General features: G+C 39.1%; 1 protein-coding gene and 1 long non-coding RNA gene across 2 annotated transcripts in view; one reads left to right on the top strand and one right to left on the bottom strand.

Moving 5' to 3' along the window:
• DCBLD1 (discoidin, CUB and LCCL domain containing 1) overlaps window positions 1-9,881 on the bottom strand; it is a 109,804-nt gene extending 99,923 nt beyond the window's left edge. Inside the window, exon 1 of the mRNA XM_072643141.1 lies at window positions 9,386-9,881. Within this exon, the coding sequence (XP_072499242.1) occupies window positions 9,386-9,548 (163 nt within the window). The 5' untranslated portion in view covers window positions 9,549-9,881. The remainder of the gene's footprint in view (window positions 1-9,385) is intronic.
• A 6,432-nt stretch (window positions 9,882-16,313) lies between these two features.
• LOC140523784 (uncharacterized) lies at window positions 16,314-20,127 on the top strand. The gene is made up of 2 exons (XR_011973470.1): window positions 16,314-16,372; window positions 18,948-20,127. It is a non-coding gene; the product is annotated as an uncharacterized lncRNA (long non-coding RNA).
• Window positions 20,128-21,770: the final 1,643 nt, after the last annotated feature.

Genomic DNA, 21,770 nt, shown 5'->3' with positions numbered 1-21,770 from the left:
GTGACTAAAACACAATGGTCCCTGCTCTGGTTTTCCTTGTGTGGACTGGTAGCTTAAAGTTAACTAGTCTTTATGAAATATCCATTTGGCTTGCTATTTGTTAAAAAATATAATAGTTTAATCTAGTTACAAAAAAAAGATTGTGCTACAAAAAATAAAGGCAACTTGATGCAGAGGTTAAACACTAATGAATGAGAAATCAGGAAGTCCTGGGTTTAAGATGCACCTGATACATACTCCCAGTGTAATCCTGAGTAAGTGACTTAACTTCTATGGCCTGAGGTAATTTTCTAAGACAGAGATTCTTAACACTTTTTTATGTCATGGAATCCTGTGGCAGTCTGGCAAAACTTATAAAGATCTCCTCAAAAATGTTTTCTTAAATGCATAAAACAAAATACATTACATAAGATGGATGATAAAGAAAGCCAATTATCCTAAAATACATCTATCTATCTATCTATCTATCTATCTATCTATCTATCTATCTATCTATCTATCTATCTATCTATGTCTGTCTGTCTGTCTGTCTGTCTATCTTTTTTAAAGTTCAAGGACCCCAGTTAAGAGCCTCTGCTCTAAGACTATAAATTGCAGACCGCTATTGTTAAAGTTAGCAATTCTCAAATTGTGGACCCCTGAGATACCCCGAGTCCCTTTCAGAAGATTAGTTAGAAGGCTCTTTCAGTAAGCCAGGTTAAAATGATGAGGGTCTGGGCCAGATCTGACAGCAGAAAAAATGCTGGCTATAAAGCCAGTAGATCTATTTTATATCACAAACTTAGAGCTTATGAGCTTATGAAACCTTGGGCATATCCCAACATTCATATGCCTCAGGCCACTCCTTAGGATTTGGTATGCACTAGGTACAGTAGAGGGACTTCCCACACTGATGAAATAAATCTTACATGCCTTTGTGCACCATCCTTTTAAGTCACAAAAGTTTACAACCTTGGAACCCAGCTTTCAGGTGCCTTCCTTCCACTCACAAACCCTCTATTCCCAATCCAAGTTCTATTATCTCTTACTTGGACTTCTGTAATAGCCTACTATAATAGCCTTATCTCTTCTCTTTCCCTTCTCTAATTCATCCTTGGCATAGCTGACAAATTGATGTTTCTAAAATACAGTTCTGAATATGTGACTTCCCCCATTAAAAAGTCTCTAATACCTCTGGTTAATCTCAGCCTACGTGAGTGGAGATTTGAGAGAAGTTGTGGAGGCTAAACTGCCAAGATTTGGCAACAGAATAGGTATAGGGATTGAAGGAACAAGTAGAGTCAAGATTGAGTCCAGCAACTTTGCATTTTGTATCTATCTCCACTCCCACCCCTTTCACTACATCAATAGACACCCATACATTTATGAAGTCCCTACTATGCACAAAATACTATACTAGGTCCTGGGGATAACAAAGATAGAAAGCAAAACTGTCCATATCCTCAAGAAGCTTATAATTTAATAGAGATGAATACCATTTACACAAATAAATGTGATACAAGATAGAATGTGATAAGGAGAAAGGAGAGATTCATAAAAAGAAACACTGAAAAACGAGGATGGAGGGATCGCTTTGTGTGAACCACTTTGAGTGGTGGTCAAGGGGTAGGATTGAATTAGGAAAATCTTCATGAAAGAGATGATACCTGAGGAAGATGCTAAAGGAAAAGAGAAAGGATTAAAAATTGCTTTGGAGGGGAAGGTGGGTTTATAAGCAATTTGTGGTCTGTTTGTGGAGACTGTCTGGGGAGAAAAGCCCAAGTCATCTGAAAAATAAGTGAGAGAGCTCAGAAGCAAAACCTGGAGATAAAATCCTTCCTTATTACTGAGTTTCCAAATAATTCCTGGCAGCCTTTCGTATAAATCATTAAATTATCTTGAAATGTGCATTTACCACAGGATTCTGTAAACAACAAAAACCTGGAATTTCTGCTAATGTTTCTTACAAACTTCAAAACAGCACAGAAACCAAAAGATGAATAACAAAGGAAACAAACCCATATTGTTACTAAAACGATGATCCAGAAGACTTTCAAGACATGACAAAATGACATTATGTAGAGCAAATGTGTGATGATGATGAAGAGGAGGAGGAGGATAGTTGACATTGGCATATAGCTGGAAAAGTATTTTCTATTTATACTACTTCATCTGGTCCCCACAACAGCTATGTGAGATGAGTACTATAATTATCCCCATAAGGGGATAATAATTATTATATTATATCATATCATATCATATCATATTATCTAGTTTAATTTTATATTATATTAATAATAGTAAGGATTAAGGAAACTGAGGCTCTGAGTAGCCAAGTGCCTTGCCCAGGTTCACATGATTAGTAACTGTCAGAGGTGAGAGTCAAACCCAGGTTCTCCTAAGGATTCTGGAAATCCTCCAAAAGAATAAATTCATCAACTTAGATAGCACTTGTCCAAGCCCATGCCCTTGTCTTTTCAACTAAAACTACCATGGACCACTGATTCAAGAGCCTTCTTGGTATTCCCAGCAAAAATTTCTCAGAGCTTCCCACGATCTTTTGTTCAAATAAGATTGATGCCGTCCTATAACAGATGGCAATAATCACATTTTCAATATGTGTTTTCAAATCTAAATCATATATCATTTTTCTCTACCCCATTCTCTCAAACTATAAGACAGCATTCTTTCAAAATATTCAGATTCCTCCTCCTCCTCCTCCTCCAGCTTCTTCCTCCTCCTCCTCCTCCTCCTCCAGTTTCCTTCTCCTCAAGCTTCCTCCTCCTCCCTTATACCAAAAGGAGATTTTTTTTTGCAGGATTGACTCTTAACTCACTCTACTAGAGCCCCAAAAGTTGGCTATTATTTCTACATAAGGAACTGCAGCCACAAATAATCATATGACTTCTTCATTTACCAGCAACAATCCCCCACCCCCAAACAAACAACTATTTTTAACCACAACTAAGGCCTGAACATCTGGAAGATTACATCAACATGACTTTTCAACTTCAAAAAGACAAATTGCTCCCACAGACTAAAATTCTTTAAAGGGGGAGGGGGAAGAAGAGGATGGAAAACCATGTTGTTCCTTCCTCTTCACTTAAATTCCCCAAATCTGCCTAGCTAGAAATAAATTTTGTCTTTTAAAAAACAAATTTTTCAGACGTTCCTAAAAACCAAATGGTTTTTCAGCAGTTGTCTTATAGAAACCATTTCTTTACTTTGCCTTGGAATCATTTCATATTTATATATATCTTGATGCCTCAAATAAAGAACAATGTCTTCAAGGCTATATGGTAGAGTGCAAAAAAGAGCTGAATTCAGTGTCATGCAAACGGAGTTCAAATCTCAATTTGCCTTTTACTCCCTGTGTGCCTTTGGACAAATCACTTAACCTGTATGAGCCTCAGTTTCCTCCAGTGTAAAATTGGAGGAGGGGATGAGTTGGCCTTAAAGATGGAAGCTTAAGGTCTATGATCCTAAGAGGGCTACATTCTCTGCTCCTTTTGTATTCCACTTTCCAGTGTTTGTTGAGTGAGTGAAAGATATATTGGTGAAAGAAATGAAGTTTTTTTAACGTACACAGTGACTGACATCCCTATAACCAGTTATAGAACACACATAACAATAGATTCTACATTCTATGTCTATTCTCCATAAACTCAGAAATGTTTGCATAAACATATTATTTTGTCTCCAAATAAATGAAAACCCTCCAACATGTCATGAATAGAACTTCTCTCTAAATAGCTTAAAAATAAATGACAACTCATTTATTTAAGGTTGTGGCTTTTCCTTTTCATCCCCCAAGTCTGTTTCTAGCACCCTGAGGTTAGCAGGTTATCAAGTGTCTAAAACAGAGATCAAAAATCTTGTTTTGATATTATCAAAGTTAAAATCTTGGTTTTTACAAATATCCTTTGAACCATTTTTAGTTGTTTTAGTGTAACCTATTTCCTTCCTGAAATATTTAGTGTAAATATTAAGTGTTTATGAATGGAAAAAGTTATCTACACCAGTAGTCCAGGTGACATCATGCCTGCTATTCCACTGGATTGCATTTTTCTGTTCACAGGGCTTCCATTTAAAAGACATATAGAAAACAAATATTTTTCTTGATCCATGGATACTCATCATAATGCTCTATAAAGTCTGCTATTAAAGTAATAAGGTTGGGACTAAATCATAGCCAGAGTCATATGTATCTAAACCAGATATAAGTCATATGTATCTAAACCAGAAGAGTCAAAAGAAAGGAGTAGTTTGCCTTATGAAACTAAATTTTATTCTCTAAGTGATAAAAATTATGTTGGAACAGCTTGTGCCAATACTTGCTTTCACTTAAGCAGATATGAGGGACCAACACTGCAATGTGGTGTTGCCAAACTGCAATCCATGCATGACTTAAAATAATCCCACTTATCAGCCTTATGAGTACGTACACTAAATCCTATTATAACACTGCTCATTGTTACACGGCTTTGGATACACGACAGATCAAATTATGTCCCTGAAAAATGTCAACTATGTACAATAAAAGCCTATTTCTGTATCCCTAAACCAGCTTTAAAAAGAAGTTTGGCAGTTCCAAAAATGGTCCTTATACTTATATATTTTTGAATATGCTCTTAACTCCTAGAAGAATACAGCAAAGATAATGAAATAAACATTCTTGTTTTTTTCTCATGCAGAACAAACTGTTATTCATCCAAGACAGAGAGATGAGTGCCTCTTTTCAAGGTTGCTGCTGCTGATCTCCTAAAAATGGAACACCAAGACATAACAAAAACTGGATCCACCACCTAACTTCCTAAATAAGCAACACATTTCTAGGAGTCAAAACTGGATCATTTGAGTCAGGTCTTTGAGAAGAAAATACCAAAATATCTCACTCTATCAATTAAGGAAGCTGTAAATGTAGATACTACTCATCATCAATTTTTCTACCCCCCCCCCCCAACCTTATTTGTTCAATTTTGCAATAAAATTCAACTCAGATGAATTAGTATTACTGAGAAGCAGTCTGGAAGAGGAAGTGAAAAAAAACCCCAAACCCTGGACTAGGTATCAAAAGACCTGTATTCAACTTCTAGTTAGTATTTCTACTAGCTATCTGATAGTTGACAAACAGAAATTTTCTCTGAGCCTCAGTTTGCTCATCTGTAATACTGGTGTACTGCTAATGACCTTTTAGTGTTGAAGGAAACAGCTTTAAGATTCTTAAAACAACAGCTTTGCAAGTCATTCCCCAATTGATAAATGGTCAAAGGATATGAACAGGCAATTTTCAGAGGAAGAAATTAAAGCTATCTATAATCATATGAAAAAATGCTCTAAATCACTATTGGTTAGAGAGATGCAAATCAAAACAACTCTGAGGTACCACATCACACCTATAAGATTGGCAAACATGACAGAACAAGAAAATGATAAATGCTGGAGAGGATGTGGGAGAGTTGGAACACTAATTCATTGTTGGTGGAGCTGTGAGCGCATCCAACCATTCTGGAGAGCAATTTGGAACTATGCCCAAAGGGCTACAAAAATGTGCATACCCTTTGACCCAGCAATATCGCTACTAGGACTATATCCCCAAGAGATCATAAAAATGGGAAAGGGTCCCACATGTACAAAAATATTTATAGCAGCACTCTATGTAGTTGCCAAAAACTGGAAGTCAAGGGGATGTCCATCAATTGGGGAATGGCTGAATAAATTATGGTACATGAATGTAATGGAGTACTATTGTGCCATAAGAAATGATGAACAAGAAGACTTCAGAGAGGCCTGGAAGGACTTATGTGACCTGATGCTGAGTGAAAGGAGCAGAACCAGGAGAACTTTATGCACAGCAACAACCACAGTGTGTGAGAGTTTTTTCTGGTAGACTTAGATTTTTGTAATAACACAAGAACTTCTGAAAAAAAAAAAAAAATCCCAATGGTGGACCTCAAGGCAAAATGCCTTCCACACTCAGAGAGAGAAATATGGAAGTCACTCACATAATGTAGCAGATCATGTCTGTGTATGTGTATCTGTTTGTGTATCATGTTCTGATTTGTTATACGGATTCTTTCATTTATCTTAGTCTGACTACATAGCATGACTATAGTGAAAATATACTCAATAGGAAAGTATATGTAGAATCTATACAGAATTGTATGCAGTCGTGGGGAGGGAGGGAGGTAGTGGGGGGTGGGTGGGGAGGGATAAAATCGCAATTGTATGGCAGTGATTGTTAAACATTAAAAAAATAAAAAAATTAATAAAAAATAAAAAAAAAAAAAAACAACAGCTTTGCCATTTACTACGTGTATGACTTTGGATAAGTCAAAATCTTTCTGGGCCTCAGTTTCCTCAACTGGAAAATGAGAGGGTTGGACTGAAAGACCTCTAAGTTCTCTCCCAACTCTAAATCTATGACTCTTTATAAATGTGAGTTGTTACATATTACAATTGTAATTGTAATCTTCTCTTTCAAGCTCTCAAATCTAAAATTTGATTTTAAATTACCTTCATCCTTTATTAGGTCCCTTAACACTCTCAACTTTCATAATGCTTTATAGCAATGGAAATAGTAGCCATAAGAAATGTATCACATTCCATCAGTCATCTGTAGTGACATGTTCAATTTAAAGCCAAATTATAAGTGTTTACATAGTCACACTGCTAACTTCCTCCCAGAAAGCTGATGTTCAAAAAAAATGTCTAGTTAATGGACTAGATGGACAAAGATCTAGAGATTTATTTAGAAGCGTGGGTAAAAGCCTTAAACACACCAGCATAGTAGGTATCATAAGTATTTTTTGGTTCACCCATCTCTTGTACTTAAAAAATAGCCCTTAATTTGTATTTCATGACTTGAAAAGAAAAAGAATGGTTTAAATCAGTTGTTATTTGAAAATCAACTATACCTATACTATAGCACCCACAGTTCCAATACTTAAAAAGTTAATTTGGTATTTTTTTGGGGGGAATGGGGAGAAGGGAAAGGGAACGTGATCTCATTGGTGTAGGGAATTCCTGAAGAGGAAAACTCTCAGACCAAAACACATCAATCAGTCCACAAACACTTACCAAACACTTCCTTTGTGCTAGGCATTGTGATGGGTTTATAAAGAAAGATAAAAGAAACACCCCAAACCCAATCCCTACCCTCAGAGAACTTCCATTCCAATGGGAAAGACAACATGTAACATACAAGTTATATAAAAAATAAATGAAGGTGGTCATCTGAATGGGGAATAAATATATTAACAGGTGATGGGGGATGGGATTCAAAAGGTCTCCTGCAGAAGGTAGGATCTGGGCTAAGCCTTGAAGGAAGCCAGGGAAACTAAGAGGTGGGGGATAAGAAGGCAGAGCATTCCAGACATGGGGGATGGCCAGTACAAAGGCACAGGGATGGGAGATGGAGTATTATGTTCAAGGATCAGCAAGTAGGTTCAGGTTGACTGAATTGTAAAGCATGTAGGGGACAGTAATTTGAAAGAAGACTGAAAAGGAAGGAGGTGATCAAGTTATTAACAGCTTGAAATGCCAAAGAACATTACATTTGATCCCAGAGATGAGAGTGAGCCACCGAAACATCCTAGGGAAGTAAAGGAGCTGAGAGGAAAAGGGAGGGGTGACATGGTTACACTTTAGAAAAATCACCTTACTGAAAAATCCTTAGTTGCTGGAGTCCTTGGAAAGTAGTTGACTTGGCATTCATCCTGAATGCTGCCAAAGGTGAGACCTGAACCAAGGTTTTCCTGACTGAATCTAGTTCTCAGTCCTTTGAGCCATGATGCCTCTCAAGTTAACATATTCATTTTCACAATGAATTGCTAATAATTCTTAATTAGTACCACGAATTAATGCTTATAATCTTGCCAACAACTGTCACACGGCACTGTGAAAACTGCCATATTTCGGTTTATTTTTAGTTTTCTTTCTGTTTTATATAAGATGGTCCAGAAGGGCTCACTGATCAGGTTCTTTTAGAGTCACTACTCTTAGATAATAACAACATTTTTTTGTCTGGTGGAGGATGAGGAAGAACCAAAGGAAACTGAGGCAAAAAAAAATGACAGCTTGAGCATTAAAAGCATCCCCTGGGGTCAGACTGCCACAGTATAGTCTTTCCCTTCTTTTCTTCATTCAGATTAGACAGCTAATTAAGAAAGATTAACAAATCATAGTTACACATGTCTCATGGGATTGCTTACTACTTTAATCTGGTGGATTCTCAGCCTCAAGGATAAACTAGGTATGGATTAACTAGGTCAAATAACGCATGGCACCCAGATCAGGCAAAAAAGAACAGGCTAGGAGAGGAGGGGATTGCCAACAGTTACTGAATCCATCACAAATGCTAAAGCTAAATCAAGTCAACGGGACTCGTCAAACTTACAGGGGTAGGGAAGAACCTTGGTATTCATTACTCTAACTCAGAGATTCTTAACCTGACTGTATCCTGGGGCTCTTTGGCAGCTCTGGGGGGGGGGGGGGGGGGGGAGGGGGGGGAAGAAACATTCAGTCAATAAACATTTAGGCACCTACTATGCACCAGGCATTATGCTAGTGAAGTCTATGGATACCTTCTCTGAACGTTTCTAAAGAATTGAAGGAAATGCTGAATTTCAGTTAGAGTTTGGTGAAAATAACGATATAATTTTCCCTCCAACACTCTGAAATTTATCTTATGAACCCTGCAGAGTAAGGAGTGGGCATGGGAGACCATGGACCTAAGGTTAAGAAGCCCAGCACTAATTTATTAAAAAGAGGCACAGTCTGCACACTGTCGCTTTTACCTTTCTTTCCCCAAGGAATGCCAGCACTTTAAATGCTGACTATGAGTGACAGATATTTAAAATCATTTGATACCAGCTCCATTCCATGGGGTTTTTTACTAAATCATTTGATACCTGTTCCATGGGGGCTTTTTACCCTTCATACCTCCTAGCCCTTCTACCACACACAGGCGCGCACACACAGAGTCCTTTCGCCCAAGTGCTCGGGGCTGTGACATTTCGCAGGAGGCTGGCAGCCAGGGAAATCAGAATTCAGCTACCAGCTAGTTAGTAGGCAGACTGACCACGGACAAAAAAGGCAGATTCTTTTGGATCGCTCATTTGTGCGGAGCAGTGTGCGGAGAGCGAGGAGAAACACTCAGCCCGCGGGAGCTCGTTCCCTAAAGCCGCGCCGCTGTCCCGACCCCCGGATCAAGGTCCGAGGTCCGCACGCGGGGTTGCCTGGCACGGGATCTGGAGAGGTGGCGGCGGCTAATCCAACTTCCTTCCTCTCTCCATCCCTTCCATCCCCCTCGGGCCCCCCGCCTCGGGAGTCTCTCCAGCTCCGGCTGGCGGCAGGGGCCAGAAAAGTTGGGGTCTTCCCCGGGCCGGCGGCCGCTTCCACTCACCTCGCTTCTGCGGGCACCGTGCCAGCGGCGCCGAGCCCCCGAGAAGCAGCAGCAGCAGCAGCAGCAAGAGCAGAGACCTCTGCGTCCGCAGCAGCAGAGGGAACAGCGGTGGGGCACCCGCTGGGCTCCCAGGCACGAGGTCAAGGCTGCCACCCCGGATCATGGCTCCGCCGAAGAGGACAACAACTTTCTAGGCACTCCCCCTTGGCCAGGCAGCCCGCACTTTCCTCCTGGCCTCCGGCTGAGCCTCCCTTGCCCTCCCCCGCTTCTCTCTGGGCGGGAGTTCGGGGCCGGTGGGCCAGCTGGGCAGGACAGGCAGAGTCCGAGCCCGCGCCACCGCAGCCGAGGATTCCCTCGGAGCCAACTCCCCCCGAAGGGCCGGCACCCTCGTCGCTCTCCTCAGCTTCTCATTGCCCCAAAGGAGGTGGGGGGCGGGCAAACCCCGCCGTTCCCATTGGAGCCTGCCTTCTGCCCAGCCCGCACCGGGGTGCCTCCCTTTCCTGGCCACGCCTTCTTCAGGGCAGGACCATTAAAAGGAGGAAGTCGCTCTCCTAGGTCCGGCGAGGATGGAGTCTGTCTGTCTGTCCCTTCCCACCTTTCTCTTCCTTTCTTTCTCCTCTCTAGCCTTATTTCTTTCCCTCCGTTCCGCGTTCTTTTCTTTGCTCGCTTCTTTCCCCTCTCCTCGCTTTTCTTCATGTTCCCTGTCTCCCTTTCCCCATTTTTCCTGCCCTTTCCCAGAAATCATGTAACACAGTTGAGATATCAGTAAGCCTGGAAGTAAAGTACCTGTGTTCAAATATGGCACTAATGTGTTTAACTACTTGTGTGACCTTGGTTAAGTTCCATAATCCCTCTGAGCCTCAGTTTTCTGATCTATAAAAATGAAGGGGTTGGACAAAACGATTTCTGAAGTCCTTTTCATTTAAGATACATGGTCTTCACCACGCTTTTCCTCTTCTCCCTCTCTTTCCACCATCCTTACATCCTTTCTTACCACTTTGCCCCTTCATCTTCTGCGTTCCCGTTGCAGCCTCTCAGATGCACAGTATTCTGAAATAGGCAACAACCTATTGTTTCCTCTAAGACTATGTGGCCCGAAGACCCCATGAGGAAACAGCTGCTTTTATTTCTAGGGCCAAAGTGTTCTATCACAGCACCTTCCCAAACACGTGATTTTCCCACTGTAGTCCTCTAAGCCCCTCCATTGGAGGCACATATACCAGAGTATTTAATGATTTGAAAGGATGATAATTAGAAACCCACTAAAGTTCTGTGAAGCTTTACTTGGCTACTCCAGCCTCAGACATAACTTTTTTTCTGAACTAATGCATTTATAATCTGTACCACACAGTTTAGCACATAATTATATGTTACCTTGTTTGAGTTTTTTTAATTACTGCATGTGTTTTAGCGTTGTCTCTACAATTAGATTTCAAGCTTATGTATGGGGACAATAGAATCACAATAGGTATTTTTCAGTGTTTGACTTATGCAACATTTTTGTGGAATCTTAGAATTAGAACTTAGACCATAAACCTCTATCTTCTCAGTTCTGATATTATAAGTCATACTCTATTTAGATTTTCCTTGCTCTGATATAGTCCAGGCTAGATAAGCCTCTAGGCTCTTGACTTCTCTCTAACCATTGTTCAGACATGTCCAACTCTTCATGAACCCATTTAGGGTTCTCTTGCAAAAATACTGGAATGATTTGCCATTTCTCCAGCTCATTTTACAGATGAGGAACTGAAGCAAACAGGGTTAAATGACTTGCCCAAGGTCACACAGCTGCTAAGTGTTTGAAGCCAGATTTCAATTTAGGAAGATGAGTCTTCCTGACTCCAGGTCCAGCATTCTGCTTCGCCACTTTAACCTTATCACCTTAAAGTTTACAAAGTGCTTTACATACATTGTCTAATTAGACACAACAACCCTATAAGTGTGTCCCCATTTTTATATAAAATGATTCCCATTTTACAGAGGTTCAGAAAGTTTAAGTGACTTGCCTATGATCCTATAACTGGGAAGCAGGATTTGTTTTTGCATACCCTTAGTCTAACACTGTATTGCACACAGTAAATTAACTTAATGAATGTTCATTAAATCCAAATGAATTGATTCTAAGTCTATCCTAAGTCCAAGTACTCTTTCTCAATCATCTCAATAATAGTAATGGGTGTTTCTTTTCTGAGTTCAGAGCCTTCAAATACTAGTTATTTAGTAATCATTACCCAAATTAACAAAAATCAACTCCTCCTGAACTCTACAGGAATGCACTTAGTCACTAACTCCTAACCTCTTCTCTTACTGCTCCCATCTTTAGACTTTAATCTAAATATAGATCAAGGCATTGGTAGATTCATTTCTTTTGAGTAATCATGGATCTCACTGAGGAAGCCATGTAATTGTCTGGGACTGGATGCAATCAGCACTATATCCTCTGCCAACAGGAGCACATGAAGTACTTCAGCATCTACAGGGAGTCCTTACATTTGGAAGAACACCTTCAGTGTATTCTTAAACAGGGTCTCCTTGTTTTATACCTTACTTGAGGGGAATAATGCCATGATCATTGAATGTAATTGTCTCTGCATTTGTTAGACAGTCATACAATCTTGTAACAGGTTTAGAACTGGAAGGAACCTCAGAGGTCATTTAATCTGATCCCTTCATTTTACATATAAGGAAACTAAGCCCCAGAAAAGTTAAGTGATTTACCCAAGGTCACACAGGGAATAAATGATAGATCCAATTTAAATCCAGGCCTTCTGACTTCCAAATCAGTCCTTTTTCCAATACCCCATGTTGTCTCTCATCTTATTAAACCTATGAGACTTTTTGTTGAAGGAACTCTGTTAAGATTACGTTTTCCTCTACTGAGGCAAATGTTTTATTTTGTAATGAACGAATAACAAATACTCAGAGATCTCATATTTTATACTTTTAGTCAAATGTGTAACTATAAAGTTATCTACCATAGAAAATAATTTGCAGAATTTCTGTTCCTTCTCATGTCTTCAGCAAGAATACCTTTGACATATGTGTATAGCATTCTCATAGAGAGTTTGTAAAAAAAAAAAAACAAACAGTAGGCATGTAGGAAAGTAGGGAAAGTAGGCATGTACGTTGGGAGCTTTCAATGTTTTCTTGATCATCCTTTTGGGGTAATAATGTAGTCTATAATTATTTCCATTCTTTTGGCATGTCCACCCAGAGGCATCTTGTAAAGTGATCCCTCCAGACTTTCTGAAGTGATTCAAAGGGAAATGGAAACATACAAGTGGTCAAAACCATTTTTTTCCAATGATGGCCTATTCACAAGAGGTGGCTGAAGGGATGGAAAGGAAATATAGATGATTATGTGGTGTAAGATCAGACATGGAAGTGGGTGCAATCAAGACTGATAGAAGAAATACCCATATGACTTCAATTGAAGACAGTTAACAAATATTTCTTAAGGGACTACAATGTGTCAGACACTGTGTTAAGCACTAGGGAGACAAAAAAAAGCAAAATATAGTCTCTACCTTCAAGAGGCTCACAATTTAATGGGGGAGAAAACAAGCAAATAAATATATGCAAACAAACTACATACAGGATAAATAGGAAATAATTAAAAGAGAGAAGGCACTAGAAATTAAGAGATGCTGAAGAAGACTTCTTGTAGGAGAGGGATTTTAGTTGGAAAAGGAAGACACAAAATTCAGTATATAGAGATGAGGAGGGAGAACATTCCAAGCACGGAGGATAGAGAAAATGCCCAAAGCCAAGAGGTGAAGTTTGTTTGTGGAACAGCAAGGAGGCCACTGTCACTAGATCTAAGAGTACATGGCAGACATTAAAGTGTGAGAAGACTGGAAAGGTGGGGGAGAAGGTGTGTTAGGTTATAAAGGGCTTTGAACACCAAAAAGGATTTTATAATTGCTCTTGGAAGCAATTAGGAGCCGCTGGAGTTTATTGCCAGAGGGGACTTCTCAGTTACATGGTAGTACTCATGTTTTAGGAAAATCACTTTGGTGGCTGAAGGGAGCATGGATTGGAGAGACTTGCAGCTGGCTGACCCACAGCAGGCTATTACAATAACCCAGACATGAGTCTGTACCAGAGGAGAGAGGTGCAAAGGTGAGATCAACAGGCCTTAGCAGTTTGAATATAAAGGTGGAAGATAGTTTGAAGTGGAGGGTGACAGGTTTCAAATCTGAGGGACTGAAGGAAATATTGGGTTTGATAGAATGAATGTTCTAAGTATGAATATCATGCTGTGTGATATGTATGTGTGTGCATTTACTAAATGCTATCTCTATAAGCTTATGTATGGGACCTCAAAGATCATCTAGTTCAACCCTATCATTTCATAGATGAGAAAACTAATAATGAACAAAGAAAGCATTTTTTAAAGTCCTTACTCTGTGCTAAGCACTGTGCTAAGCTCTTGGGATGCAGATAGAAAAGTAACACAGTCTGTTCTCAAGAAACTCAGTTTCTACTAGAGGAGTCTACACATGTGGCAACTTTCAGCTGCCTGTCTGATAGAGAGGTCCTGTGTTTTTTTAGAGCAGCGGCAAAGCAGATGATAATGTCTCTTCTTTAATGTCATGTCCACTGATAAAATAAGGAGCAGCTTCTGATACTGCATCACTTAACAGTAGCGGAGACACTGATTTTCTGGATCTTCAACAGATGTGATCTTAGCACCTGTAGGAGCAGTTACAAGGCTGTGTCTGCACAAGGATTGCTTCCCTGGATAACGGTAGGCACTGCACTTGGAAGCATTGATATTCTTGAGGCTCTTGGGTTCAGGGTCCTGGACTGTCTCCCTAGAGGTCTAAGGAGAGATGATGGTCAAGATGATGGTAATAGTTTGACTGATTGGATACATGCCACCTCTATGTCTCTTCAGGATGCCTTGATGTTTTCTCCAGGCCGGCTTGCTTGCTCTATGGGAAGCATTTGGAAGTTGGTAAGGATGGTTCACCCCTTCTCCACAGAAGTTGTTTCTAGTTTAAATGATAGTTGTGGGGGCTGGGCTGAATGAAGGACTAGTGGTCTGGAAAGTGCCATTCCTCCCAAGGCTCCTGTGCTTATCTGTCAAAAATATGACCCAGAAAGATGAAATGAGCTGCCCACAGTCATGAAGCCATTTAGTGTTGGGGCTTAGACTAAGTTTCAGACCTCCTGACCTCATCTTCTTTCCAGTGCACAGTGTGTCCTCCCCACATACTGTACCTCTTTATCCTGGACAGTGTCTAGAACAGTAGGTACTTGCTAATTGTCTGATTGTTAGGGTAGATGAAAGTCCTGGACTCTGAACTCATTTGGCTCTAGGATTCTCCAGGATCCTTCACTTTAACATAATTGTTTATATGCTTGCTATACAGAGTTTGAAGCATTGATAATTATATAAAACCCTCTATGTCCTAATTGATTGTTAACTATGTATCTTGTACATGGTAGACAATTGATAAATAAATGAATGAATATTATTAGCCTGTAAATTCCAAGAAGGCAATATCGAGTCTTTCCCCTCTTTCAGTACAGTTTATTGTGCCAGCATTTCTTCCTATTCTGGACACAGCAGTGTGGTAAGTAAGGACTTACCTACTATGTCTCCACACAATCTCTAATGTCATTCACTCATCAGGTATTTATTAAACCTAGCACTGTGAGAAATACAAAAGTGTAAGAAATTAACCCCTGACCTTCCCTTTTTGATGGTCAAAATACTCCCATCATGAAAATTCAAGTTAAATTCTATTTTGTATTTTGATGTCCTTGGAAATAAGTTACAATCAAGACTTACATATAATAAACAACTAAATAACATGTCACATATTGATTTATGATAACATGCCAATATAACTTATAGCCTATATACAATAGGTAAAAGAGCAGCTAGATGGTATAATGGATGGAGCACTGGCCCTGGAGTCAGGAAAATCTGAGTTCAAATCTGGCCTCAGATTTTTACTAGCTGTGTGACCCTGGGCAAGTCACTTAACCCCTATTTGCTTCAGTTGCTCATTTATAAAATGGGGACATATTGGAGAAGGAAAAGACAAACTCTTCTAGTATCTTCCCAAGAAAACCCCTTGGATGAGGTCACAAAGAATCAGACATAACTGAACAAATGAAGCACAACAGCAATAGGTAATATAGGAATTCTGGAAAGAAGAGATCCGTATAGACTGGAGCAATCAGGAAAGCTTCATGAAGGAATTGGGATTGCACATGCATTATGAAGAGGAGAAAAGGATGTCTGAAGACAAGATATTCCTATGGGCCATGTGCTCTATGGATACATTAACTCAAATCTTTATCATATACTGTCCCATTTACCCTGAGGTCCCCTTTCTTTTTTTAATGGGAAAGAGTATATACCCTTTTCATTGCAATTAATATTAAACAGTTTTGTTTGGATAAATTCTTTGAAATTAGGTTTTTATAAACACAAAGAATTGCTCTTGAGAAGCAAAGTGCATACAAGCTGATGTGCTGGACCTGGAATCAGGGAGACTTGGATCTGAATACTATTTACTAATTTTTCAATTAGTTAAATTCTTTAAGCTTCAGTTTCTTCGTCTTTAAAATGGGGACCCTAAGAGCACTTAACTTCACAGATTTGTGATCATCAGATGAGGTAACATATGTAAATTTCCTTCTTACACCTCAAGCGTATCAGATAAATGCCAGCTAAGATCATAACTTTTAAATACATAAGCTTGAGCTATACATAGCTCAAGAACACACATAGATGATCACATAAGGACACACTGAATTTCATCCTAATTCCCATCTCCTCTTTTCCTAATTTCTCTCTACCCTTTCTAAATGAATGGTTCCTCTTCCTCCTCGGTCTTTGTCAGAAGCTTACCCATTCAACTCCATGTGTTATGAATGAAGCAGAGATAATGAGAGCATTGTCTACTGGGTAGGAATTCATGTGGTATGAGATAGGCAGAGTCTCCAGGGTAACTGTGTGCATATCAGGTAATACCTTAGTGGGGAGGAGGTAAACTAACATAATAGGACCGGATGCTAAGTGTGTGAAAGAGTTGGGTAAAGATCGGGGTGTGGGAAGGGAAAAGGGGAGGCCAGCTTGAACCAGGGTTTTTAGCCTTTTTTTTTCTTTCAAAACATTCCCATTTTAGAAGGGAGTCATGATGAAATATCTGGAATTTCCAGAAAACAGCATTTTCTCAATTATATTTTTGTTGAAATGAAACAAAAAGGAACTCTCATCTAATTTACATAATTAAATTTAATCATGCAGAGTTTTTTAATGGTAGATTTTTGTATTTATATTTTACCCTTGAATCAGAGGCCTTTGTTCAATTTCAGAATGACAAGAACTTAGAAGGGACCTTAGAAAACATGTAGCCCAACCTCCTTATTTTACAGATGAGGAAACTGAGACCCAGAAAGGTTTAAATGACTTGCTTAAAGTTCCATAATAAGAAGCAAAGCCAAGACTTAATTCCAGTCCCCTGATTCTAAATCTTATAATTTTTCTACTGCAACCTACACCTAATTTAATTTAATCATATAACTCCAGAACTCAGAGTTCAAAAAGCCATCTTGTCCAGTTTGGTAGAACTACTCTAAAGCACTTAAAATAAATCATTTTTCATCTTCTCTAAAATCTCAGGGATGGAGTGTCTTTATAGACTCTTCTGCTGTGGTCTATACTGGGTTTAACTTCCCATTCTAATCCTTTGTCCTTAGAAAATTCCATCTTATTTTTAACTTAAATTTCTTGCTGTAGTATTAGCTCATTTTTTTTCTAATTCTTTCTTCAGTGAAGATAAAGAACAGCTGGTCACTGTCTGTCTTGCTGGAAAGAAAAAAAAAAGTATGCCATGCTTAGGTAATTTTGAATTAGAAAAGAACTGCCATTCTTGTGAGAGTCAAAGATTCATACACTTTCATGGTTCAACAGGGGAAAAGAGCATGTCAGTTCAAATTGAAGATCAAATTAATTTTGCCTTGTATTTTGTAACTAAATCCATTATGAATACGACAATAAATGAACTCCTCAGATGTAAGGTTAGTGGCCATTGCAAGCTTCTCCCTTGTTGTTTCCATCTCTAATGCCCATTACCAGTGTGACCTTGTCACTCAACCTTCTGAGGCCTCAGTTTCCTCATCTGTAAAATGATGGAGTTGGGCTAGATGACCTTTGAGGTCTTTTCTGATTCTAACGCTATGATCCTTTGAAATCCCTTTCTCTACTACAATTCCAAAAATTGTTGACTGCTCCCCCAAAATAATTTTAATCAACTACTTTTCAGCTGGCATCATCCTCTTACCCAGGGATTTCTGATAGTGATCTTGGCCCTCAACTAGCCCTTACATAAACAATATTGCTCTTTGGGCCTTCTCCAGTTGACCCTATCTTATTTCATTGATTTACCTCAGGATATATCAGCTCTCCTATCTCTGATGGACTATCAAACTCTGTCTGTTTTCTTGGATATTATACTGTCCCCAAGGCTATGTCAGACTTCTAGGGCAGCCTTCTACATTAGCCCTACCTTTCTCTGCCTATCTCTTCCAGTCTTCAGAACCCTCATATCCTAATATTTTTGGGAGGCATTATCCAGCTGACTTCAACTTCCTCTCTCCCTTGCCTGTTCCCAAAGTATCTAATTTCTAAACTCCAACCTGCTCTCTTGCTGCTGATCCCAAATTTACACTTTCCAATATACATGAATCTTGTGTTATTTTCATAGGCATGAATAAATTTGCAGAAGAATCTCATTCTTTAAGTTGTAAGCTGAATGTGGAAGGAGGCTGATATTTGTATTATGGATTTCCCTGTCTTATTGGTTTTTGTTCTCTGACTTGCACTTAATAGGATCTTGATACATACACACCTTTAAATTGAACAAGTTCACAGCTGTAGTATTTTTAATAGTGATTAATTGGAAACAATTCAACATTGGCTGTGCTAAATGGTATATCAACATGATGGAATATTATATAACTACTTAAAATGAAAAGTACATGTTGTTGTTCAGTCATTTAAGTCATATCCAACTCTTCATGTTGGAGTTTTCTTGACAAACTTATTGGGGTGATTTGCCATTTCCTTCTCTAGCACATCTTATAGATGAGGAAACTGAGGCACACAGTGTGAAGTCACTTGTCCAGGATCACACAGCAGTGTCTGAGTTATGTAATATATAGGCTGTATCAATACATGGGAATGTGCACACGAAATAGAACTAAGTAAAATGGTAGAACATGTAATTGGATGTTGCCACTGATTGCAGTTGGGTCAGAATATGTTCTCAGAAGAGAATTTTGAGCAATGAAAGTAGAATTTAACATTCATTTCTCTCCTGAAAAAAAGCACTGGTGGTAATTGCAGATGAATAAACTGTTCCTTATCCAAGAGCCACTTCATCCACTTTTCCTTTCTAAAGCATATTATTTCTAACTTCACCATTCTTGTTTCAAAGAAAGATCTGCATTTAGCCAGATATGCTGGTGAGCATTTCAGCTTGTTTGGGAACAAACTGATTCTACTTTTACATAAAGTGTCTTTCCTACTCCTTTTCAGGTGTTAGCAATTGCATTTTATGATGGAAAAAAATCACGACCCACAGACTGAAGGAGAAGAGTTTGGTGACAAAACACAAAGAATGAGCAAATCTTGAAACGGAGAGGACTGGGAATCCTTTCTTGATGGAGAAGCTGTTTCAAGTGAAGAGCCCTCAAAGGGGCTTAATTGTGGCGTTCTTATTCAAGCAGCAATTCTCCAAGTCAGTGGGACTTCTCCCTGAACAAAGCTAGTAGAATCCGACCCTTGAAATACACACTTTTCAACCTTATTTTAGTTTATGTTTTGTTTTTGTCTAGAATTGTTATTTAATCAACATAGGAAAGCACCTCTAACATTGTAGATTAGCAACCTGTCTATTATTTATTTTCTTAGTGAATTGTGTGGATCCCCGAGAAGTTGTTGTCTTGCCCAGAGTGACATAACCAGTTGTTGCTGGTCCTTCATTCTCAAAGACGACCAATGACATCAGAAAGGAGATGTCTTGACTTGCAAGTGAATTGGATTTCAGTGAGGCAGGGCTCTGCAAAGTCACCAGTCTCACTCTGTCCTCTAGAACCAACTGGGTCCAGTGGCCAGACATAGATCAGGACAACTGGAGATGGCTCCTGATGCAGTAGGAGACCTTTACATTTTTAAGCTAAGGTCTTTACCAGGTCTTACTTTGTCTAAGGCAACACCCTTTCAGTGATCATGGCTAGACAAAAAATGAGGCAAAAAAAGACCTAATTAAAAAAAAAATCAGTCTAGGAGGAGAAGACTCTCAAGATTTTTGGTCAGAACAGAAACAATTGCTATGTACGCTCACTCTGAGCCAACAAAACCCAAACAGTGATCAACAGAGGCTTGGGTTGCACCCCATTATTGACCAATTAGTGAGAGCCAGAGTGATTTGGGTTTGAGATATGGTCAAGTCGCTGCATTAGAATCCCAGTGGCTTTTCGGAGGTAGGATTTGAGCCCATGTCTTCCTGATTGGGGCCTTGTTCATTGTCCACAACTACTGTATTACTCATTCACTCATTTCAGTTGTTATGCTTATCTAATTCATTGGGAAGTACTTTGACAGTAGATAACTGGGTATAAACTCCATCAAGGCAGAAATCATATTTTATAAGAATTTTATATTTCTCTCAACTTAGCAAAGTAAGTATTAAATAAATATTTGTTGATATTGTCCACCTATGCTTCAGTCATTGTGTTGTTGTTCTAAGATACTTGTCTCATATGTCCTCATGATTCCCCCTGAATCGGCTTCCCTTGAACTCTCTATGTGGAGAGACATTATCTGCCCCACAGCATCGTCCCAGAGAAGAGATGCCATCTTGGAGGCTGGTGCATGTATATGCTCTAGGCCCCCAATATCCTTATACATAGAAAAATGCTGGTAAATACTTAATAATTAGATCTCCAGAAAAAAGAAAAAATGTAGCAGGGCATACTATTAAGTTTATTCTGCATTGTTAACATTTTCTCTTCACTTTCTTAATTCTAGAGTTAGACCATCAATAAAATAATAAATTAAGTCTCAATTTATAGAATTTGCTTCTTTGTGAAGTGTCAGTGTTCACACTGAAAATTTAACAGTTGGCTCTTAGATTCCCTGGCTCTAAAACAGCTCTGCATACATGTAGGTAAATGTTAAATAAATGTTTCTTTAATTCATATGATTATAGAGTTAGAGCTGACAGAGACCTTATGGTTCACCTAGCCCTCTCATTTTACATATAAGCAACTGAGGCCAAGAGAAGTTAAGTGACTTGTCAAGGTCATGCTGGTTCTTAAGTAGCAGGTGTTGGATTTGACCTGAGGACCTCTGGTGCCAGCTCCAATATATGTGATACTGTGCTACTCTGCTTCACCAACCACAGAATGGCTTTAAAACTAGCTCGATAGGGTAGGCCCTAAGCCAAATTGTGCAGTGGACCAAGGTTATTATCAGCACTTTCTCCCCTTTCCTAATCAGCCCTTCCCCCCACACAGCATTCCATTCTTGCAAGTCTTTGCTCCTAGCTGGTTGACTCTATTAAGGTATTGTTGAATAACTAAGGTGCTCCTTTCCTCCCATGGTTTTTCATTGCTCTGTTGGTTCTCCTACTATCCTTTTTTTTTTTTTTTTTTTTTTTGCCAATTCCTCAACCTCATATGTCTCCTACATATTAAATGTGGGTGTTCCATAGACCCTCCTCCTTACTTCTCTTTTCTCCACAATCTATCTCTTAATGATTTCATCCATTCTCATGACTTAAGTTATCACTTCATGACTCCCAAAGATTTTGTTTCCAGCCCTAGTCTCTAGCCTGGAGTTCTTTACTCCTGCATTTTCAGTTGAAAACCTGTCCTTGAATGGCCCCCTAGTATTTTGAACTCAGAATATCTAAATCAGTTCCCTCTCTAAAGCTCTCATCTCCTCATTTCACCTTCAACATCTCTTTTTCTGTTAAGATCACCATCATCTGTGCAGAATTCATCACCTTGGATTCTGATTTTCCCTCTCTCTCAACCCATACTTCCAAAGAATTGTCATAACTTTCTATTTTACCTCTATAATACTTTTCAGCTCTGCATTCTGAAATCCAGCTTGGGTTTTCATTTTTTTTCTTCTTAAACTACTCTCATAGCCTATTAACTGGTCATCTTATTTGAAATCTATCCTCCAAACCATCTTCCATAGGACTGCCCAAGAAATCTTCCAATGTATCCTAACTAAAAATCATTAGAAGTGCCACTGATTCTGGTAAGCAAAATTTAGGTAAGTGTCAAAATACTACACAATGGAGTGAGGCATTTCCTCTTCATAAGAGATTACATGACTTGTAAGCTC

The sequence above is a fragment of the Notamacropus eugenii genome, chromosome 2, assembly GCF_028372415.1.
Source record: "Notamacropus eugenii isolate mMacEug1 chromosome 2, mMacEug1.pri_v2, whole genome shotgun sequence".
Taxonomy (NCBI): domain Eukaryota; kingdom Metazoa; phylum Chordata; class Mammalia; order Diprotodontia; family Macropodidae; genus Notamacropus; species Notamacropus eugenii.
This window is presented reverse-complemented; position numbering and strand designations above follow the sequence as displayed.